The sequence below is a fragment of the Telmatherina bonti genome (assembly GCF_933228915.1).
Source record: "Telmatherina bonti genome assembly, chromosome: 21".
Lineage (NCBI taxonomy): Eukaryota > Metazoa > Chordata > Actinopteri > Atheriniformes > Telmatherinidae > Telmatherina > Telmatherina bonti.
The window spans coordinates 27,719,746-27,744,897 of record NC_136630.1 but is presented as its reverse complement, the minus strand read 5'-3'; the positions used below and the strand labels follow the sequence as shown (position 1 = coordinate 27,744,897).

Sequence of the window (25,152 nt, the reverse complement as noted above, 5' to 3'; positions counted from 1 at the left end):
ATTGAGTGTCCTATAAAGGGTTAAAATTTATGGATACAGTGAATAATTTGTAATTTATCAGTATTGTTTTTGCAATGGAGCAAACCCCGTTTTGACCCCTCCTGCTCTCTGTTGTCTCACTTGATGACATCTTTGTGTCCGTTCCTGGCCGCCAGGTGGAGGGGGGTGGTGGGGGGAGAGCTTAGACCGTCGTTCCCTCCCTCTCCTTCCAGCAGCGTCGTCACCATGTTGCTGCTCAGCAGCAACTGAGCCACCTGAGGACGAATCATTCAGAAGATGAAGCGTCTGCTGGCAGAATCAGGACAGGAATTATAACATAACACAGACATAAATAATGTATATATGCAAAGCCGAGCTCCTTGAAGTTGTCTGGATGAAGAAATACTGAAATAAAATACTGTATATGATCACATGAGACTTATCCGCTGCCCAGCAGCTGTCTGAAGATACCACAGCTGAAGTCTGTGTGGGAAAAAACCAGTTAAAGCCTCCTCTCTACTCTTTCACAGCTAAACTGCAAACTCAGACCGAAGAGGAAACATTTAACAAGCATGGGAAAAGTGTGTGTGTGTGTGTGTGTGTGTGTGTGTGTCTAATTCTGAATTACAGTGCCAGCTATACATCTCACATCCAGCTAATCCGCTGATGTGGCAGCGAAGCAGTAAAATACACTGAAATGTGTCCAAAAAAGCAGCCAATGGCCTGTTTTTCACTTCTTCTAATCCGCGGTTCATGTTTTATACGCGCCATCCTCCAGAGAAGAAGAGGGCAAGTGTGTTTTCACAGGCAATTAACTGGATTATTTGACCAAACACATGAATGAATTAAAGGTCTTCAGTGATGTACAGCTCAGAAGAAAACAAGATTGTTTCAGTGAAATCCTCGCCGTACCTTCAGTCTTCCAAACTCACAGGCCAGATCGAGCGGCGTCTTCTGAGCCTTGCTCCGGAGGCAGGGATTAGACTGATGCTGCAGCAGCATCTCTGACTGAGAGAGAAAGAGAAACGCTCAGTAAGTAATATGGCCTCATGTATAATGCACACACACCCGCATGCCAGTCATCCCCTACATGTGTTTTCATGTTTTGTCTTTGATCAGAGGGTAGGAACACATGATAGCTCCGGTGTGGCTTCTGTTCAGGATCGTCTGCATTGTCCGCGATGTTGCTGTGCTGCAGAAGCCCTATATCAGCCCAGGGTTTGTGTTACAGGTGAGATGTATGTGTTTACCCTTTAACCCTTAAAACTTTGAGCCATTTCTTCTTTTTCCTCATTTCTACTTATTTATTCTGCAATTTACCAGCAATCCTCACAAAACCAACACCAACTAAGCTGGTTTTTAGTGCCAACATGCATGAAAATAGTCTTTATTCCAGCCTTAGAAGATCATCATTTTCCTTCTTTTCTGATCACATGTTGATCTTTGGCTGCTCCTGATTGGACATTACCATCAATTTAAGCTCTCTGATTGGTGGAAAGTCTGACAGGAAGTGACTTCATTATCATGTCCAGGTGAACATAGAGGTCTCTCAGCAATATAGTAGAGATAATAATGGAAATGTGATACAGTTTTGCTCATATGTATTCATCCCCTTTCATTAAAGAAAAGGCTGAATTTACAACAGTCACTCAAATAACTGGAGACTTAAAAAAGGAACAATAACTAAAAATTTGCAAAAGTATAATTTAGTAATATAAGACACTGTTTTTTCATTTAATTGAGTTGAAGAAAAACAAACAAACAAACAAACAAAACAAATGTGTCCTGGACAACTTAGAGCACTTTTCTGTTGAACAGTGGGACAAAATACCTGTCGACAGGTGCAGAAGTCTGACTGAGAGGAACAGAAAACACCTGACTGGAGCGGAAACATTAAAGGATTGTTCAACTAAATATTACTTTATGACTGATGTAATATGTAATAAATTATCTTATTTATTTGCTTTTTTAAAAAAAAGATATTTCTATTGAACCAGAGTTAAAAAATAATGTAATGATTTTCATAAAATTCGTATTTATTATTACTTTCGTCGGTATTTGCTTATTTTACAGGCAGCTGTTTTTTTCCTTCTTTAATGAAAGGGGATGAATAAATATGAGTACAACTGTCAATAATGGTGTTATCATGGATCATTTACCATGTAGAGTCTCTTAATAAACACTACATGTTGTGTCTGGATTGTAAACCTCCTAGATGGGGTGAAAATGTCTGGAAAACGTCTGTAGATCCTCTAAAGGGTCAGATATCCACCACTATTTACCCCACACTGCCCTTCCTGAGACACTGGGGATGATTTAAGTGACAGCGCCAGACATCCAGCAGAGTTTTAAGGGTTAAAACGTTCCTACAGCTGAACAAATGAGGCTGGGAGAAAGGAATGCGAGTGGTGACTGCATTAATGGTGTTACTGGTTATTGTTGGAACACAAAGGGGTTAGGTTTCAGTGAAATGGGAGGACTGGTTATGCCTCTGGAGCACTCACCACCTCGTAGTGTCCATACTGCGCAGAGAGATGTAAGGGGATCTGTCCATCTTGGGAAGGGGAGTTGACTGAAGCGCCAGCTCTCAGCAACAATAAGACAGAGTCGGCTTTACCCTGCCACGCTGCGTAGTGGAGCGGACGCATGCCTGGGGAGGACAGCAAGGGAACAAGTTACTTCGCCTGTTTTTCCACATGAGAGACTCTGCCTCTCTGAAATGCTCCTTTTATACTCAGTCATGTGACTTTTTACAGCTTTTTACAGACATGTTGCTGCATCAGCTTATATTTTCTCAGTTTTATTATCTGATGTGTTGTTTATCTTCTACTGGGAAGGCGGGAGATTTCTAAATCGCTGCTCTCTGTTGCGCAGCAAACCAACTTTTGGGGATATGAGGTTTTAAATAATGAATTATTGTCATTATTATCATTAACAGCAGTATAAATATTTCATCTTAGGAGAATACCAAAGGAGAGCACTAAGAAGTATCATTAATGCATCAGCCGATGGAGCTGGCTACATTCATGTCTAGTGGAATGGCCTGGTTATTAAACCCGACTGGGAAGAGATCCATAAACGTACGGAGAAAAATGTGTCACGTTAACGTTCTTCCTCGAGATCAACATTACCTTTATTGTCCCATTTTATAGAGAAAATTTGTTTTTGGCTTTCACCCCCGCTGCAGCCACAGAGAGAAGGCTGATGATAAAATTCACTATTAAAACAACAAAAACTCAACCTCACGAGCATTAGAGATGAAATAATGCAATTAATTTAATAAATTATAATACACACATATGTGAAACCACAAAACCCGCGATGAAAAAAGGATCAAGTTTGAGTTTTTAATGATTAAGTGATTAAAAATGGAAATTTAATGACAGAAAACCACTAAACCTGCTGCTAGCCATGAGCAAACTAGGCTTCACAAGGAAATGACTGAAGCTTGAGCTGCTTCATTCTGATTAATGGACGAATATCGTGAATGTGAGTTAAATGGAAATTCTATATTTTAATCTTAAAAATCGGGGGAAAAAAAAGATAAATTTGACCAGATTTGGTCCTTTTAATGTCATATTTTTACACCAGAAGGACGTCGGCTCCTCTGTTCGGCTATTAAAGTTAAGTAAAGTAAATAAATAATGCAGTATTATAAAAAAATGGAAAATCTTTGGAAAGCGGATTATTTTTATGTCATTTTTCCCAGTTGAATGAAAACAAAAACATGATCCAGTTTGCAAATGTTTTAAAATGATTTGTTATTGTTATTTGTTCTGTTTGTAATATTTTTCTCCCAGCAATAATAATAAAAAAAATCCATTAAAAAATAAACATCCTCTGCTGGCAATATTTATAATATTTACAGTTATTTTAAAGCAAAATAAATACAATTAAAAAAAAACAAAAAAAACATGAGGAAAGTAAAAAAAAAAAAAAATCAAAATAAAATAAACTACTTTTTAGATAATAAATAACAAAATAATAAATGTATACTATTTAAATAAAATGATTAATTAAATAAATAAAACAAAATTTAAACTTTTTATATTTTAAAAAAAAAGACTGCAAGTGATTTGTCACAAATAAAAAAAATTGTTGGCACTTTATTATTCTGGACATATAAATAGTTTTAAAGAATTAACTATTCATTAAAAATAAGAATTCGGTAAAAAATAAAAAAAATTGGTAAAAAAAAACACAACATATCACATTACCTTATTATTTAGTTTATAACTTAGTTTAGTGTCTTCATTGAAATAAATGGTTCCAGTAGCAGCCAGGACGTCCCAACACATCCAGTCCAGGATCACATTGTTAAAAAATTACAGACCTTTATCTCAGGCTGTCCATGTTAAAGTACATGACAGTCCTATTAAGTCCACTTAGCCCGGCTTAGTCTGAACCAACCAGGAGACTTCTGTAACGATGTCCTTTAAAGCAGCAGTTCAAACGAACACCAGCACACGTTATCTGGGGGTCGTGGCTCAGAACCACTTTAAATCCAGACACCTCAATGCAACTGTAAGCACGGTGGTGGAATGATGATGATCAGGGCTGCAGCTGCAGGACCTGGTCACCTTGCAGTCATTGGTACATGGATGATGTCAGCTTCTGGGACTGTCTGACAGCTAAGATTTGGCTAAATTTGTCGCATTCAACAGGATAATGATCCCAAAAGAAACAGCAGATCAACAACAAAATGGCTGAAAAAGAAAGAAATCAAGGTGTTGTCGTGATCCAGACTTCATCCTAGCTGAAATGCTGCGGTGGGACTGTAACGGTGGGACTGTAACAGAGCTACACAGAAACAAAAACCTGCACATTTTAATGAATACTGGCCCAAATTTCCTCGACAACGCCAGAAACTGAGGATAGATGTTTTCATCTTACCGCTGCTTAAAGCTGGTTCTACAAGGTGCTGGATCATGACGCTGGACGCAGTTTTACGGTTGAAACTAGCTCATTTTCAGACTTACTGAGGACCATCTTACTCGGTATTACACCCTGATACACAATACCTTAGAATAAAAAGAAGTTGCACCTTTTTTCAGCTTTTGGTGTCATGAAAGCATCATATCACCATGGCAACCGCCAACGCTGTACACATAACCTGCACTGAGCATGTTCAGAGCATCAGACTGAATCATCCATAAACCTAAAAATACATCAATGCAGTTTTAGTGTTCTAATGTTGTCATGGTAACAGTGGTTTCGTTTGTCTGCTAGTTTAATTATTTACTGTTATTTGTTTTCGCTTTGTTTAGATCTTATATGGCTGAGAGCATGTTTAAATGTTGTGCTCATGTTTCCTATGTCTGGACGAGATGCTGGATCTCAGAAGATTTATACATATAAAGAAATTTTTATCAATAAGTCATCTAAATGCATGAATGCCGTGGCTTTTATCCATTAGTATGCAGTTGTCACTCGCTGCGTCTCCATTTTCTCGCATAAAAAAAGCAATATTTGTTTCAACAAACAACAGTTGTGATTTGCGAGTGTTTAGCACATTAACCTCAAGTCTCGTAAAAACTTACGAACATTGCGTTCTATGCAAAGTCGCCGCGTAGCGTTAATTTGTGGTTTTCTATTTGCTGCAGAGAATTTGCTACGGCTTATCAAAGATTTTCTCCCTTATTTTTTTTTCTAAAACTCTGAAAGTTGCTGTTGTTTGTTCCACACCGCGCCAACTTTACCAGAAATGAACTGGTCACATGACCCCCCCACGTCACGTCCGGGGACACCTCATATTTCCAATACACTTCTACGACGTGTTTCTACGTCAAAACGTCTGAAAAAACCACATCATGAAAGCATAAAACCTTTTTAGCAATATTTGACACTTTTTTCTAAATGTAGGTGTTTCCTTTAGAATTTTGGGGGTTTTTTTTGCGATATTTAGTTTTTGCGTGTTTACACGTGTATTCTACGTGTAATGGAAACGCACATAGTGTCTGTAGGAGAAGCGTATTAAACTCCAGATATGTGGTCTTCTTTCTGTATTTCCAGTATTACTTATGTGTCAAGCAGCAGCTATTCTGCTACTGTTGTGATGTGTTTCACGTTGTGTATTTAGCATAGACCGTATTTGAAAGATGGACGGTTAAAAGTGAAGCCTATGCGGAACTGCAGTTTCCCCTTCATCCACTAAGGGCTGCAAAACAGACCAAATCGCCATAGACTCCCATGTTAAAAAGACTAACTTCACAGCAGAAATAAACACCTTTGAAACCTGGTTCAAAAATCTATTTTAGGTTTATAGGTCAGGTTTATCTTCATGACAACTGTGGGGGGAGTTAATTTTTTTCTAACTATGAAAAAAGTATAAAAGTTTAAAAGTAATTTAATCTCGAAGTTTGGCATATTTAAGGGTGTGTCCTTTTGATTGACAGGAACCCAATCTCCCGCTTCAAGTAAGAAGAACATGGAACAACCGCGGTTTTTAGCCTGTTAACATCCACCATGACGCCCTCTCAGCTCCGCCTCTTTGCCCATATATGTATTGTCCGGGCGAGACGACACGCATGCCCCTGCCAAGATGGCGATGGTAGGAACCGCCCACCAAGCTTCAATTCAGCTCTTCAGAAACCTACGGGTGAAGTCATGGAAGCTCCGCCCATCTCTGTATATACAGTCTATGGTCTTTAGTTCTAGTTTCTTGTTTTATTTTGCAGTTTTTCCCTGTTTAGTCCCCTCGCCTTGTTTGCTGTAGCCTTTGTCCCTGTACATAGTTTTCACCTGGTCTCGTTAGTTTTATCCATTTCACCTGTGTTTTGTTGCGTTTTTGTATTTATACCCCTCTGTTGCAGCGTTTTGTTTCTGGATCATTGTGTATTTGAGCATGTTTCCATCGTAAGTTCTGCCTTTAGTTTATTCCAAGATTAAAACTTTTAAGTTCTGCATCTCTAGCTGTCTTCTCCTGCATTCGGGTCCACACCTCCACCACCGATCTATGACAGCTACAGGACAGCTGGAAACTAAAGGTAGCCAGATGTTTTCCTGTGTTTCTAACTACGCAGGCTGAAAGGAAATGTTTAAAACCAGATTTACAAAGCAGTTTCCAGAACCAAGCCTCTGAAGTCCAGGTAGATGGACTTCCATCTGTTTTCTCTCAGATAAATCCGAGTAGGATTCATTTATTCTGCATAGCAGAGGAGATTTTGCTGTAATTTACTTTGTATAATATTATTTTCCTATGATGGCATCAAACAACAGAAATAAATATAAGTCGTACATAAATAAGGCATTGTCATGTGGTTTGACATGTTTATAGTGTTGGGAAATGAATTAATGCAGAATATTGGTGACATTTCTTCAGCAGTAATTAAAATGAGCGGGAAAAGCTCAACTTTAGCAGCTGATTTTCAGAATTGTGTTGAGAGAAAACGTGTAAAAAAAACCTTGGTTCATTCTGCCTGCATCCACTGCAGGTTTTCCTTTGCATTTTTAATACCAGCTTTATCTTCATGTGAGGTTATGGATGATTGAGACCCTGAGTTCCATAAACCAGCAAGCAGACTAGAAGCATTTAAAGTTAAATTCAGCGTTTAATATGTTCCCTCAGGAATCCAGGGCTGACCTCAGCGGCGTGGGACATGAGCTGCTAGAGCGCTGCTCTCTGCAAACTTTAAATGGAACCAGATTTTTCTCCCATACGAGCCAGAAAGCCGTTCACGCTCGATTTAACCCCGCACATATGTCAGCTGGTGAAGCTGTGATGTTCTTGTGGTACCGTTGTTGTCCTTGATATCCACCGTGGCCTGGGCCTCCAGCAGCAGCGACAGCAGCTCCGTGGTGCCCGTCAGGGCGGCGTGGTGCAGCGCTGAGAAGCTGGAGGTGCGAAACCAGATAGAGAGGAGAAAAAAAACGGGAGGGGCAGAGATGAGACGGTTTATAAATCATACTGAGGAATTTTCAGCAGGTGGGCAATTTTTAAAACTCAACGAGAATTTATGACTTTTATCGGTTAAACATCATGACTTCAGATGAGGTCACAGTGTGTATACGTACTCATGAAGTATTTATAACATACGTCTTTACAGATAAGAAGGAATGTCTCGATACGTTTTGTTAAAAACCTGAGGTTGAGATGAGGCTTAGAGAAGTTTAGAGATGAAATGGCTGTTTGTTCTACGGAAGAACAAAACTGCCAGAAATACAAATATATACGGAAAAACATGCCAGCAAATAAATGTATTTAAAAAAAAACAGACTTTTCAGAATGAAAAAAATAAATTAAATGTTAGATGAAAATAAAATATAGAAATAAATACTTTTGGGAAGAAAGAAAATGTAAAATGGCACCAAAATCAATGCAGGCATAAACTAATAACGATGAAAATAAATACAAAAATAAAACAAAGGATATAAGTAATTAATGTCAGTATCAATACAAAGTTCAATTAAAATTAATGAAAACAATCAAAGAAATGTTCATTTATGTCACATTTTAATTGAATTTTGAAAAAAAAATTAAATTATTGAATTTACCTTTGGGGATTAATACAGTATTTTTCATTCATTTCATTTCATTTCATTTCATTTCATTTAATCCTTAAAACTCCACTAGTTTAATCATGAGTTGTCCTAAATTGATTTGTCTATAAAGTAAACTGTTATGAAGTTTACACATAAAGCTGAATTGGCGCGACTCTGGAAGGGTTGTGTGTAACTCTGTGGGGTAAAGTGGGATGGATTTCACCCTTTAGCTGATCTTAAAATCCACAATGATAACACCATTATTCATCACATCTTCATCACCATCACGACTAGACGCTTAAGAGACATTTATTATCACCTGGAAATGATGATGAAGACACTTCCTGCTAAAGTATTCCACCAATCAGAGTGCTTAAACTGATGGTAATGTCCAATGTTAAGGTAACAACGGCAGTCAGAAGGTTAATGTCATTCAGTTGTCATGAGATTTTTGGCACCAGCTGAAAAAATGCAGTTTTACTTTCCTGACTGAGGTTCACACATCCACAGCGGACTAGACAGGGAAGCTCTACAGTAGCTACTCCATGTAAATAATTCCTGGATTTACCTTCAGAAACTTGTAAATAATGCATGTAAAATCCCTTTTTTATCCCTCACAAAAAAGAGGTTTAAGCCTCCACCAATGATTTAATCTTCATCGATTCATCGTGTTGCAAAGCGTCATGATGCATCTATGATTTGTAAATTTTTAAAAATCTCATAATGACATTAAATGACAATAAATTGATAAATGCAAAGCATGGCAAGAACACAAAGGTTGTACGTGCCGTCTTGACACTTTGGGACAGACTGAAAGTCCTAATAGTTACTGAGCGTTAGATTTACGGGTTTGAAGGCGAGTGTTAGGAAACATTTTGGTTTTTATGGACATAAAAACAGACGGGAAACCTAAAAAAAAAAAACGTAAGAGTAATGGACCCGACACACGGGAGGGATGACACATGACAGCGCTGTGCTATTAGATCACTTGTCTCCAAGGAATTTGATTGGTTAAAATACTGCAACATTTAGGCATTTTTAAAGCAGTACGTGACGGATAAAACATCAAGAAGAATTGAGAGATTTTGTCCAAATTGACAGAAATCTTGCCATTAACTGCTGAGGAAAAAGACTCCCTGGGTTCATCCTATTGTAAAAACAAGGAAACATCCTGGTGAATATCATCATCTGACAGTGGGCATCGAGGCTGATCCAGAAAAGTTCATGTTCCACTTGATTAGTCACTAAAACCTTCTCTGGTTGGTTGTAGTGCCATGCAACAGCAACAAAAGTGAAATGTATTTCAACTGTCTTACATCCTGTGATGGACTGGCCGCGTGTCCAGGGTGTACCCTGCCTTTCGCCCAAAGACGGCTGGGATAGGCTCCAGCTGCCCCGCAACCCTTCATCGGACTACGCGGTTAGGATAATGAATGAATGAATGACTTTCTTACATCACGTCGCAACCCCACATGTCCATTTCTACGCAAAAGAGGGCGATATTCTACACGGACATGGAGTGATCACCCAAGTTCCACAGCAAATTAATGGATTGAAAGTAACGTCGTCATCTGTATGTTGAGCTCATTACACTACATCACAGTGTCATGATGTGGTTTGTGTTTTTCCTTAGTTAAGGTTTCCTGTTTTATTTTGTAGTGTTTCCTGTTTGGTTCCCTTGTTTGTTTAGCTTTATTGATTTCCTGTTCATTGAGTTCACCTGGTCCTGTTTCAGTTTCATTCCGTACACCTGTTTCTTGTTTGGTTCCCCAGTGTATTTATACCCCTCAGTTTCATTTCTTGGTTGCTGGATCATTTTGTTGCGCTACTTTGTTGTAGTTGTTGTTAGTCCCCTGAGTGCCTTTGGCTAGACTAAACCTTCTGGAATCGGCATCCCTGTTTCCCTCCTCTCTGCACTTGGGTCCACACCTTCACCATCCCTCACCGCCACCCCATAACACACAGTGCAAGCAGCTCGGTTCCAGCCCAGGTTAGAGGAGGCTGCTGTTAACACACTTTTCCAAATGAAACATGGTATGAAAATATGTTGATATATTTTGGATGTACTTATGATTCAACACAAGTAAAAGACAGTGGATATAAATTTGGTTTACTCACTTAATGGAAGGGGTGGAAAGATCTAATCGAAAAATCGAAAATTGGGATTTTTTTGCTTCACAATTCAAAAAAAAAATTTTTTTCCCCAAACAAATAAAAATAATCCATTATAAAATTTGTCATTTTTACTGTTTTTATTGACCTTTTAATTGTCTTCTTGGGCATTATAGCAGCAGAATGATGGTCTGGCAACTGGGTTGTTTTTTCCTCATTGAAATAAAAAAAAAAAAAAAAAAAAAAAAAAAAAAAGAGCAAAAAAAAGGTTTCATACATTTTTTTTTGTTTTCATTCTATAAAAATCAGCAACAACGAAGAATTGTGGGAATCGCAATTTAAATCAAATCGGCACCCAAAAAATCTGAATCAAATCGAGACAAAAGCATATTGTCACAGCCCTAGTTAATGGACACTGAATGGAGTATTACGTAATATACTGTGAAGGTAGCCACGGAGTGGAACAAAGATGCCGTGAAAATCCTGATAACCATTTAGAGCAGAAACATGTGACACATGTCTTTTAAGTCATATCAAAAACATGCTTTCCATTAGAACCACTTCTTGACCTGTACTTCTTTTATGCAAACACATTTCCGGCTGGACCAGTGAATCCAACCATGTTTGAGTTATCTAGATTCACCTGGAGCCAGTAAACCCCATCTAAACCATGTCCAGCTCACTTTGTAACGCTCTGCCAGACCAGTTAGACGCTACGATATATAGAAATGAGTCAGTATTGACTAAGAAACTTAAAGGCTTATCTTTTCAGTCACTTTGTTTAGGCCTGCGGTCCTTCGTCACACAGACACACCCGTCCATTCATCTTTTCTTCCACCAATCTACCACCAGACACACCTCATCCACATGTCATGTCACCTGTTACCGCCACTCTGAGTGTGTGTGTGTGTGTGTGTGTGTGTGTCCCCCCACACACACACACATATGGTGTTGATTCTGCGACAACCAACTGTTTGCTCACCTTTCACAACCCTCTTCTTCCCTTCTGCTCTGATCTCATATATCACAGGTAACCCCTTCCTCCCATCCACCCCCACACGGATGGACATGTCTGATTTCAACACCTCTGTCATTTGTCACCTCCCACAAATTGCACCGACCCTGCATGTAGACACATGCAGCCGTTTCCAGTCAGGCCGAGACAACCCTGAGCGCCCAGAGAGGGAATGTTTGCCTTTTTTACAATGTTATAAGTAATTTAAAAGGATCAATATATTGAACACAATGTGGGGGAATTTGGAAATGTATGTGTGAATGTGTGGTTAAATTTGGCAAGCAGCAAAGGAGTCCAACTCTGTGTACAATTAAACTTCTATTGACACAGAACTGATTGTTTTTCCTCCCAAAGTGAGCCTGAGAAGCCCGTAGTTAGACCCTTTTCAATTAGACAAACCCGATACTTTACCAGGATCTAAAGACACGAAGGACGAGTAAAAAACAAGAAAACTGTTGCTGCAAGTCAGGTTTTCTTCCTGGTTCTGGTCTAATGGAGGTTTTCTTCGTGGTTCTGGTTCTGATGGAGGTTTTTCTTCTTGGTTCTGGTCCTGACATAGGTTTGATGTCCTGGTTCTGGTCCTGGAGATTTTCCTTCCTGGTTCTGGTTCTAATAGAGGTTTCCCTTCCTGGTTCTGGTCCAGATGCTGGTTTTTCTTCGTGGTTTTTGTTCTGATTAAGGGTTTCCTTCCTGGTTTTAGTCCAGATGCTGGTTTTTCTTCCTGGTTCTGGTCCTGATGGAGGTTTTCCTTCGTGGTCCTTGTTCTGTCTTCTCCACTGTCTCCTGGTGCCGCTCAGCACAATGGAGTGCTAAGAATTCTTTTTTTTGTAATCAAATATTTATTGACTTTTGTAATATAACAATTAAATTACAGCACGAAACAAACATATAACCAAATAAACAAACAAGCAAACAAGGTCCAGGACAGGAGTGCTAAGAATTCTAATATAAATCCACGAGTCTGATATGTCCACTTCATGTTCACTCCATCAGGCCCACTTCATGGTACCAGAACTGTCTATATTCTTGGTGTCAGAGATCCAACAAGCTGTTGGAAACATTCCTCAGAAATTTTCTCCTTGTTGACATGAAGCATCACACAGTTGCTGCACATCATGATGAGAATCTCCCGTTCCACCACATCCCAAAGCTGCTCTGTTGGACTGAGATCTGGTGACTGTGGAGGCCGTTGGAGGACAGTGAACTCATCGTCATGGTGGAGATGATGTGAGCTTTGTGACATGGTGCATCATCCTGCTGGAAGTTTCCATCAGAAGATGCTCCACTGTGCTCATAAAGGGATGGACATGGTCAGCAGCAGGACTCAGGTAGGCTGTGCTGGTTAAACCATGTCATGCTGGTACTAAGGGGACCAAAGTGGGACAAGAAAACCTCCCCCCACCATCACACCAGCAGCAGCCTGAAGCCTTGATCCTGACGGCAGGATGGATCCATGTTGTCATGATGTTTCCAGCAGATTCTGATCCTACCATGTGAATGTGGAGCTGAACTGGAGACTCATCAGACCAGCAACGTTTCTCCATCTTCTATTGTCCAGTTCTGGTGAGTCTGTGTGAATTGTAGCCTCAGTTTCCTGTTCTTACTGACAGGAGGGAACCCGGTGTGGTCTTCTGCTGCTGGAGACCATCTGCTTCCAGGCTGGATGTGTTGTGTGTTCAGAGATAATGTTCTGTAGATCTTGGTTGGAACCAGTTCTTACTGGACTTCCTGTTGTCTTTCCATCATCTCCAACCAGTTTGTCCATTCTCCTCTGACATCAACCAGACATTCTGGTCCAGACAACTGCTGCTCGCTGGATATTTTCTCTTCTTCAGATCATTCTTCAGTGACAGTATAATCATACAGCTCCTCTCGCCTTTTTTTCATTACTGAACTCATTAACTGTTTTCACAGCCGCTCATTTTTAATCATTGGTGTGAGAAACTGTGATTTTGGGTCACATGATGATGAACGTTGATCCCCAGTTGGCCTGTGATACCAGGATGAACAGAACAGCAACATTCAGCTTAAAGAGGCTGAAATTTCTCCAGTATGCAGCAGAAACAGACCAGCTGCTGTTTACAACCAAAGTAAATACAAACTTGTTCCTACATTTTTCTAGAAGCAGTTATTATAAACCATCAAAAAAGTACATTTTATTACCTTAACCAAACAAGAAGCAGATGTTGTCAACAAATTTCATACTCCAAGGATGAGATAATAACCCTGAAGAACATTATATGTCAGTACTTGTGTGTGCTTTGATTGTGAGTCACGGTTAAGACTGAACCCTCATCTAATGTGCACATCCATCAGGACAAAGCGACTCTTTAATTGCATCGTCCCGTTACAGCTTCATGCTCATCTCACACATACAAACATGTTCATGCGTGCACTCCTCTTACCCGTCTCCATCTTGGTAGTTGATGTTGAGTCTTTTGTTGGAGCCCAGCAACTCTGCAAAATACAGAAAGAGAAAGAAAAGAGTGACATAAATGTTTTTATTCCACCTGAGAAACACCTCAATCATGTGTGTTTTCGCAGGCTTTCTTGTGTTTTTTTCTCTACTTCCTCTCATCAACACGCCTTCACCTAACAGTCCTGACAGGATGGAGAGCTTTCCTCACCTTCTGCGACCTCTCCCTTCCTTCTCTCAACGCCTCTGACACACTCGTGGCAGACAAATGATTCATAAACACATGATTCTGCCCTGCAGAAATGCCTCATTCCACCTCATTTGCAGCTTTACCCCCTCACAGCTCTTTGCAACCAGAAAACATGCTCAGAGAAAACACACACTTTAAAGCAGCAAGGCTGAGCTGCGTATTTTCTACTCACCTTGAAAGCGACATATTGCTGTTTGTCCCATTTCTTCACTGAATCATTCAGACGATCAGGATCTCCGGCATCGTAAACTCACCCCCCAAAAACGCCTTAAAAACCTGTCACATCTACATGCATCCATCTCTGACGTCCTACTGTAGAGACCTCCAGTGAAGGCCTGATTGTCTGCCGAGACCCACACAGGGACCAGACTGCCAAGCCTTCTAAATACAGAGGCATTCATCACAGTCCATTAGCCTCATTGTTTTCTCCCACATAGGTGTGGAATATCACATAAGTGTGTTTGTTTGGAGGAGCCAGACAGGGACAGGAAGGAGAGGAGATCCAGTTGTACAGTATGAACAGTAAGGAGAGTTATAAGCAGATCAGTCACAGGTCTCTACGAACTGCAGATGTGTCGACGAGTTGAACACGTGACTGTAACTGAGGAGCGGAGATGATCCTGAATGAGGCAGCAGCCTGTGTAGAGACCTCCGCCTTACAGTTTCATCACCAAACTTCAAAAAGACCAGATTTTACATGGATGTTGCAGACTGTTCTCATAGGCAGAGGTGGTCTGCTCGGTCTGCAGGGACTCTACTTGTCTGACCAGGTAGCCTGTGATGTGAGACCCAGTCAGACATGTTTTGGGGGGTTTTGTGGACAGATCCCTAAGATCTGGTTTCCTCACCAACAACACCAACCCTGATATTAGTTTGCTTATGTAATGTTTTGTATGCTTTTTCTTTGTATGAATGTGTGAGATAATGAATGACTGAGTCTGTATCTTTATTTTTGGTCAGATTATATGCTTGGGAATGTGAAGGTTCATCGTTTTCTTAACCTTTTAGTCCGATTAAGGGTCACAGGGAAGCTGGAGCCTATCCCAGCAGTCATCAGGCGGGAGGCAGGGTACACATTACAGCAGAGATCCCCAACCCTGGCCCTCTGGTCCTCAGTTACAGTCCCCTGGTCCTGACTCAGACTCAGACAAGCACTGCACATGTCGGCTAAACACACACTGATTTGAATCAGGTGTGTTGCAGTGGGGACACTTGGAAAACCTGCAGGACGCCGGTCCTCGAGGACCAGGATTGGGGATCCCTGCAGTACAGGGTTGCCTTGCCAGTCCATCACAGAAAGAAAAACAGTCATTGATTCCTCAGGATTTTTTTTTTTTTGTGCCTAAAGTCTCATGTAGCTGTTTTAAAGGTTAGATTTGTGGTTCATTTTCAGACTATTGGATCATTTATTGACTTTTTAATGGCTAATAATTTATTATCTATGAATGTCATGCATGAATTTGACCATTTCATTGAATCATATGTTCCCATAATTGCTATTTATCTGTTCTGAATATGTATACAAATAATCTACTAAATTGGCTTTTATGTCTGTAATTTAGTCATCTGCTTGTAAAATTTGTATTTAATTTGTGTTCAATTTGTGTTTGGATTTTCCTACCAGTACAAATTTACTGTGTCAGGTGGTGTGACTGTATGTTGAATACAATTTTTTCATCGTGTAAAAAGTTATTTTTAGCTTATTCAAAGTTATCAATTCCTTTTTGTTCATCTTGTTTGGAAAAAAATGGATGAAATACATTTCTGGAACAAAAACATGGAAGGTCGATACATTTAGGTAAGAAAATCATATGGATCTACTTGATATATTAACTAAAGATTTTTATTTTCATTGTGGAGAAGACTCACCAGCATGTAAAGCATGAGATAAAAAAGCTGCAGTGAAAAGAGGAACTACATTAAACCCTAACGGTCCTGCTCGCACACAGTTAACACTTTAGGTTTCAGGTCATTAATGCTCAACGCAGAAGACGGACACACAGATGGATGGACGGACAGTGCCGTCTGTATCCTTTGCCCGTTTTTAAGGGGTTAGCTATCCGTCACTTGACATAGAAAATGGAGCAACCAGCAGATATCTGACACAGCTGACACACAACCAGCGAAACAAACAAACCAGAGAAGAAGAAGAGAAACAGGAGGAGATGAAACCACTAAATAAAAAGCATCTAAAGAAATCACAGAGGCAGTAGAGAAGAGCAAAAAATCCTCATGGTTTTCTTCGTCTTCTGATGCTTATGGAGGGTTGTAAACAACTTTATAGTGGTGTATTACCGCAACCAACCGGTGTCAGAGCGTGGAAGTGAACTCTGAACTCACTGCCCACCAGTGGATGACCTGATTTAACAGCAATGTCAACAAAAAAGATGCATGAAAGAATGAATTCAGTAACATATGATGACTGAAATGGACGTCCCCACCTACGTATGTATGGAAACTTAAAAGGGCCTTCATCATTTATTCTCCACAAAGAATAGGAAAATTAGATTAAATTAGCATTACTTTTCTTTTATTATATTATGTTGGTATGAAAAGGTAGAAATTATTAAAACTCAAAGACCTGTAAGCCGTATCTATCTGGTTTTACATATTCATAGTGTTTTTAAAAATGAATTAACACAGAATAATCATGATATTCACAAAGGAAATTATATTTTTGCCTTTGTTTGTTTGTTAAACATTATTTTAAAGCAACGCTAATAATACAAAATGTCATTATACTGACATGTCCAAAGCATATTGTTTGTAAATATATTGATGTTGTTTGTTTTACTGTTTAAATTACTAAAGAAAAACTATAACATAATTCATCCATTCATCATCCTAACCGCTTAGTCTGTGAAGCCGGAGCCTATCCCTGCAGTCTTTGGCCGAAAGGCGAGGTACACCCTGGACAGCTCGCTTGTCCATCGCACGGCCACTATAACACAATTACACATTTTTAAATAAATATTTAAATATTAATTAAATTGCTATTTCAAATGCCAAGTTATGGTTTTATCATCCATTAATAGTGTGTACATATAAAATGAATGTAGGAGGATGGAAATCACAATACGGGTGGAAAATGAGCCGCTTGGTGAAGGTCTGAACTTTCCGAGTGTTTTTCTAGTTATTTTTCTTTGACAATAATCGTACAAAGTAAGTTTCTATCATGACATCCTTCGTATTAACTAACTTGGATTACTGGATCTTTATCAACTGGACTTGAGGAGGAAGTTTGAGTGAACAAAGCTTTTGTTTGATGAGATAAAACATCCGTACGGTGAACAATGGAGGAAATTTTGCATGAATACACAAAAATCAATTAATGCCTTGTGAAGCGGTGCAGAGAAGTTTAGTTGGAAGCCTTTTAGGGCAGTTTCTGTTGGTGATTTGTCAAATCAGGAGCCTGAAGGCACAAAAAGTCAGATTGATAATGAGACAGATAGAGGGGCTGGGCGTTGAGCTGTAAGCCGCCCCGGCAGCATGGAAAGAACGGGACCTTTCAGGAGTTCCAGTTACAACATGAGCCGGCATTCCTTGCATAGCACGCCCACCATGCTATCCTACATGTTCACTGTCTCCATGCATCTACACAACTGTCAGCACGCTTTCCTCTACCCCGCCTTCCTCCCCCTTTCTTCACAAAAGCAGCGAGGAAGGCTCCTCCTGACGTCAGGATCATATGAATTAGCGGGCCCTGCTTTGGCCTTCGGGGTCGCTGCAGATATGCAGATGTGTTGTAAATCTCAGGTATTGTGCTCTTTTGCAGAGACAGGAAAATTACAAGGTCTGCTCTCTGCTGGAACTTGATGTCCACAGAAACATAAATTACTCAACAAAAAGAACTGCAGAGCTGTCAGTGTGGAGGACTTCCATTGTTCTCTATGGTGCCATTAAAACAGAATATAAAAAGCTGTGTTGTGATAGTCTTATCATAAGCAAGCTCCCTCTGCAACAGTTTAAGCATCGCCGACAGAAGAAAGGAAGCTTTGATGTTGATGAATGTAGTTTGTTGAGCAGTGGAAGAAATACCAAGAGGAAAATGGAGAAGGTGGAGGAGAAAACATGAAGAGGTCGACGTGAATTTGTTCCTCTGTTCCTCTGTTCAGGTGAAGGGAAGAGGTTTTTTTTTTGGTTTTTTTTTGTGTTTTCCAGATGTGGGAAATAAAAGGCATGCAAAAGAGTTTTTAAAAGGCTTTAAGATAAGATGAGAGTCCAAAAGGCTCTGAACCCGAGCTGGAACACAAGCTGGGAAATGTAAATAAAAAATAAAGAAAAGAGAACAAAGAAAGCTGGTTTGCTTGTTTTCTGACTTTCAACATGACTGCAGCTGGCAGAGGGGTCGGTTGTGTTGGTTTGCATGGCTGCAAAACTTGTTTTAGATGTCTTTGATCAGGATCTAGTCCTTTAAAAATGCATAAACAGAAGAGGAGAGACGGACTCACTTTAGTGTTTAAAGGCAGCTTTTTATATAGTATGATGCCAGGATATCAGTGTAGGAAATTTGGCCTTTATTCTCCTCTTATCTCTTTATTGCTACAATCAGACAATAGAATATGGACAGAAAAATGGAATGTTAATTACAATTTCTAAATTTTATTCGTGTTACTTTAGTTTGTGTGTTCACACCATACGCGGTTTGAGCGTCAAGAGCGGCAGGTTTCCATGTAAAGTCTGTGTGGAGGTGCGTCAAGGAGGCGTCAAGCTTACTCGTGGCGTGTTTTCAGCGTTTGCCGCGGTGGCCAAAATTTTAAAAGTTTTATAAGGCAGACCATCCCGCAAACACCAGAGATGGAAAATCTGAACTTTTGCCACTTGACGCGGGGTGTCGACCAATCAGAGCGATCAGGACGCAGCTCCACCAAACTCAGAACGCCTACGATTTATCTGGTGAACCCAGACACGGGGCTGAGACGCCCTACGACGATGTTTTCTAGCTTTATTTATCAAATAAAACCATGCCCCTTTCTCTACTGCATCCACCATCTTTCAATATGACCGGAAGGAAAGCTCCGCCTTCCCCCCCTCTCTTTTCCGCTGCGTTTGCCACTCGCTTCCGACAAGCAGCAAATGTGACAAGAGCGTCTTGGACACAAAAATGACAGTTTAGTGAACACACTGTTAGATCTAACAATGAGTGAGAACTCTCATAATAAATTCAATCCAGCTTTTAACTTTATCTTTGTATACAAGCATCCTATGAACCAGCAACACTGGTAAAGCTCTGCTAGAAAAGCAGCAAACCCAGCTAAACATCTAGCTGTTGTCATTGTTAGCTGGATTAACATTTGACCTCCTGCAGAGCTAAATGTCATCCAAAGATTACATTTTTAGAACTGTTCATGTGTTTCACAACACAGTCTCACAACAACTTTCTCTGCTGTATCTTAACATGTCCTGTTCATATATGTGCTGGTTCAGTGGACAGCTGTAGGCTCCTTTTAAGTACTTTCTTTACCAGTACAGTTTGATGGGGGTGTTGATGTCTTCATTTGAGTTCTAGAAACACTAAAGCAGTGTTTCTCAGTCCAGATCCTCAGGATCCACTGACCCTACATGTTCTAGATAGATTACTATTCCAACACCTGATTTTATAAGTTTTCTCATCAAGTTCTTTGTAGTATGACTGGGTCCTGAGGGCCAAGATTGAGAAACATTGCAATAAAACAAATCAGTAAATACTTTATTTCTCTGATTTACAGCTTTGTCCTTTCATGAGAGCTGCATATGTCCCATAATTTGTACAATCAATTCAATTTACAACAGCCTGATTCAGTTTAGATATAATCCATTCCACGTCAATATCAATTAATTTACATTTATTTACCTATTTATTTATTTATTTATGTAACACCAATTTATCTTGACTATTATAGACATTCTCAGTAAACAAATATTATAAAACAATAAGCTCAGTTACATGTGAAGCCTATCATCGGATTTATTTGGAGTAACTTGAGGATGTAACTTCCTATTATTTTCACAACACGCTGTGTTTAAACATGGCATCCCCCATGGTCTTTGCATTAGCTGCTAATGTAAGAGCCCACGGTCTAACGTTAGCTGCTAACATGAGAGCTCATGGTCTTATCATTAGCTGCTAATGTTAGATTCCACTGTCTTAGCATTAGCAACTAATGTAAGAGCTCAATGTCTTGGTGTGAGCAGCAAACATGAGAGCCCACAGTCTTAGCATTAGCTGCAAATGGGAGATCCCAAGGTCCTAGCATTAGGTGCTAATGTGAGATCCCATGGTTCTAGTGTTAGCTGTCACTGTGAGAGCTTATGGCCTCAGCGTTAGCTGCTAATGTGAGAGGCCAATGTCTATGCGATAGCTGCTAATATGAAAGTCCATAGTCCTAGGATTAGCTGCTAATGTGAGAGACCTATGTCCTAGCATTAGCTGCTAATGTGAGAATCCTTGGTCCTAGCATTAGCTGCTAATGTCAAAGCCCACAGTCCTCACTATAGCTGCTAATGTTCAAGCTAACAGTCTTAGCGTTAGCTGCTAAAGTGAGATCCCAATGTCTTTTGATAGCTGCTAATATGAAAGCCCATATTTCTAGCATTAGCTGCTAATGTTACAAGTGAATGTAATCCAATGCTGCATGAAAAAACATGAAATTGGCATAATCTCGGAGAGAGAATTTATTTTGGGCATATGGATGACATACCTGTGAACATAATCCACCAAAACACACTTTAACTGCCTTATTTATGAAGTTTTTTATAGTTTTCCAGCCTTACATGTAGAATTTTTAAACTCAAGTGTCCAGAAAGAAATTATTTTTGAAAACTTAAAAAAGAAATCAATCTCCAAGTTTATGAAGTGATAGTAGTTTAATTAAATGTTGAATAAATTCAAATAGATTAATGATTTTTTTTTTTTTTTTAACCAGCTCTACTTTTCACCAGTGGACGGTTTACTTTTCTTCCATTTCTATTTAACAACTGGTTACTGCCTGCAGTGCAAACATAAAATCGATCTAACATTAACACCACCAGAGCTCTTTCTAAGAGAAATATTCTCTCCAGCAGCTAAATGTGCTGTTGATCATCACTGCTCATCAGCAACTTCTTCTGCTTTGTGTTTGGTGAAATGCAAACCCACCTCCGCCCAGTCTGGCTACTTATTAACAAAAAGATAAAGGTAAACCTGGAGTATTGGGCTGGAACAAACCCCCCAAAACACCATGAGAAGGTGAAGAGCATGCCAAACTGCAAGGCTGAAGCTGCCCGGGGGCCAGACCAAAGTACAGGGAGGAAAGAAAGAAAACAATTTCAGGTCATCATCTGTCTCTGGCAATAAATGGTCTGTGGTCAGGTGAGGGCCTCATCTAGGAACACATCTATTCAACTGCACTGATTACTGAGAGGCTAAACACAGTTCTTCAAACCAAACCACCACGGCAGTGGAGAGAGAGGGGGCGGGGCTCGGCTTTCCTCAAGCAGTCGAAATCCTAATAAAGCTACAAACACAGGATTTAACCTCGTTTCTGCACGCAACATGCTACGAAGTAAGCAGCAAATAATGTTGTCCAACAACCAAAGTTCATTTTTGTCTATGAAAGCGTCTCTGCATCTGTAAATCAGCTTGAAATTCAGCAGCGGTTTCATCTCTGCTGGCAGGTGATGGCAACTTTTCTGTGGGGGGGGGGGGTTAAACACAGTCCGTGCGCTTACATGGGAGTTTTAATTCCTGTTTAATTCAGAATAAAAGTTAATTCCACTTTAAACTGATGAAAAATGACCATGTAAGCACTTAATTCCTAATGCTAATTTCTATTCGGAATTAAATTAAATTCTGATGTAAGTGGCTGGTTTATTCGCATTTTAATTCCGAACTATTTAATTTTTCTGTCATGTAAACCTTAATTCTGCTCTAAGTTAAGTCTGGTCGGTCGGCGCATGCTCGTTACTTTGTCCTGTCCCGATGACGCGCGTTGTTTTGCCTCCCGTGTTCGGTGGTATATCTTTCTTCTCCTTCTAAGATGCTGCAAAAAGTGAAGTAGTATGCTCGTGTTGAGCTGCTACTTCACATTTATAATAAAAATAGCGGCGAAACTGGTACTTATTATGTAGTTCTTACAAGTTACGACTGAAAAGACGAGAAGCAGGGAGCAAATTTTATTTATTTTCGGTATTCGTCACGTGCACCCTCTGTCCAATCAGAACCCTTCCCAACCCGCCACTCTAAAGAGGAATTAAGTAAGGACGTGTTTCATGTAAACCTTCATTCAGAATTATTATTTTCATGTAAACTTGTAGGAGAATACGTTATTACAAATTATTTAATTCCGAATTTTAATTCCAAATAAAAAAACATCATGTAACCGTAGCCAATGTCCTCAAAACTGTGATGTTGAGTCTCCTTCATCCTGCTATGGCCAGTTTTTACCTTAAGTGGGAGAGAGTCCTCTTCAGGATTAGAAAACAACTCAGGCACCATTAATTATTAAATAATAAATATATAGAATTAAGAAAATAGCTCATGCTTTGTTGATAACTTCTGCAAATTTAGCAAAACGACACAGCTACAGAGCTATATGGGAAGTACGGCTGGTTGTAATAACCAGGAATCATCCTTTGATACCTTTTTTCCAAAGTAATCAGCTGTCAACAAAGAGCTCTTATCTCTGTGTTAAATATTTTATGAGATTCAAGAGAAAGATGAAAAACTAGCCAACTGTTAAGAAAGCACACTTACCAGAAGAGCTTAAAGTATGCTAATAAACCATGGGGGGAAGGACCAATGATACTTTGCTGAACTGTCTAGTTGTTCTGTTAAAAGTCCATCTTTAAATGTCGGTTCAGGACTATTCGGACTGGTCCGAAACCAGATTCTCAATGCTATGGATCTCTAAGAGAGCACAAACCAAGCCTGCCTATTAAAGCTGTCATGTAATAAATGAGTCCAGTACAAAGCCTTAGCCATTAGACAGACTGCAGAAACCTTCTGATCCAACTACATCCCTGCTAACTCAGAAAGTTAAAGCCGTCAGGGGGTCTGAGGGCATCCCCTCCCTCCAGAAAAATGTGATTTTAACATGTAAATGAAGCATTTTGGTGTACTCTGAGAGGAAAATAAAAGGGAAAAGACATTTGCTTTAAGTAAAAAAGTATTCTTAAACTGCTGTGATAATGCAGCGTTTGACTCCTTCATCTCAACCTCTATAGCTTTGTTTCAACCTCAGCCCTGAATCATGGTGCACTACTTCCTGAAACTCTCAGACTGAAAAATATCCAGTCCATATGTTATGGACCAGAACAGACTCCCTTTTTATGAGCATAAATGTTTGTTAAGGCTAACCAATTGCATCAAACATGTTAAGATCTAAGATATTTAAATCACTTATTAAACAAAACACTGGTGTGTATTACTTTCAACAATAATGTGGATTCCTAAACTGATTTTCTTTGATCTGAGAGACACAGTCAGCATTAGCTTGGTGTTAGCTTATATGCTAACAAGCAGGTGAAACTTTCCATTATAAAGTTTAATGGTTGACATTAGACAACCTTTAAGTTACATGGTAGATAATACAGCTGACAGAAAATCAGGGATACTTCCAAACGATCGTTGATGTCCAGAAACAAAACACTGCAGGACGAAGTCCATTGATGAGACCTCTCTATAACTGCATGGTGATTCAGGTACTGAACATCTGCAGGTAGAGTTTGTCATTTTACATCTAAGTAGTTTTAATTAAAATCAAATCTTTTCTTTTAGACGTCTTCAAGAATAGTTGTCCAAATGTCTTGAAGGACTTTCCAAAGCTCTTCTTTGGCTGTTTCTGCTTTTGTTGTTTTAATAACACAGAGGTCCAGGTTCTGGGAGGATTCATCCCTCTTCAGCCAGCAGTAGATGGAAGAACTGAAGGTGCAGATGTATCTCTCAGATCTTTGCTGGATGTTCTCCTACCTTATAAGGTAATTTTAGGCCTTATGCATCATCTTTTGTCCCATTTCCTCATCCTGCACATCATGCTCAGATCGGCCAAAATTTAGGTTTAAAGCACTTTAAAAACGTTATTTGTGGAAAAATACCATTTTATGTCTGTGTTTTAGGAGATGTAAATAAAGCAAATGGAAACAAATTATTGTAATAGATTGTAAATCGGTGGTTAGGTGGTTTAGTAAACAGCATATTCCTCTGAAAATGGTCCAGTATCAGGCTGCATCTTCATTTATTTTCATGTTCACTGAAAAGCCAATGAAAAAAGGCTTCGAAAGACCTCAATAAAGCCTGGACCACTACAGTTCAAAACTACTTCTGAGGAATACAAATAACTCTGGTGTCCCTGAATCAAGGCATCCTTCCATTTTTCCATCGAACATTAATTAGGGTTCACAAACATAAGCATGAGGAAGGAACACAAGACAATGAGACGTCTATCAGTGTGAGATTCTTCCTGCTAAAAGTTGTAAAAATTATTTCTACTATGGAATAAAAACTGCTTTCAAATTTAGAGTTTAAGATAATATTTAATCTTAATTTTTGCATTGTAGTTCTCAAACAGGGTGTCAGGACCCCCATGAGGCTCATGAGATCATTTGACTTGCCAGATGATTGTATAAAATATATGTCAAATCTACATTCTTCAAATAAATTTAGGATTTTTTCCAGGGCTAGAACCATTAATGCAGAGATAAATCTGTGAAATTTGCACCTTCATTTTTTAACACAATACATAAATGAGAAAATTAGCACTGTGTAAATTCTGAATTTGACATGATCTCAGTGAAAAAAGTGGATTTTGGGCACGCAGGTGCTTTTCACAGCTGAATTGAATCCACCAAAACCACTTTATCCCATTCTTATTTATTTATACCCTTTTATTGTACTTTATGCTTCTTATTTTCTGATGTTTTAGTGTCTGTAAAGCACTTTGA

The 25,152-nt window shown here is 39.4% G+C and overlaps 1 protein-coding gene across 1 annotated transcript in view; it reads right to left on the bottom strand.

Moving 5' to 3' along the window:
* Positions 1–25,152, bottom strand: part of LOC306771474 (CASK interacting protein 2) — an 83,888-nt gene that overhangs the window by 40,836 nt on the left and 17,900 nt on the right. The window contains 5 exon segments of the mRNA XM_079260640.1: positions 121–254; positions 892–987; positions 2,484–2,629; positions 7,715–7,812; positions 13,993–14,044. Of these exon segments, the coding sequence (XP_079116766.1) occupies positions 121–254; positions 892–987; positions 2,484–2,629; positions 7,715–7,812; positions 13,993–14,044 (526 nt within the window).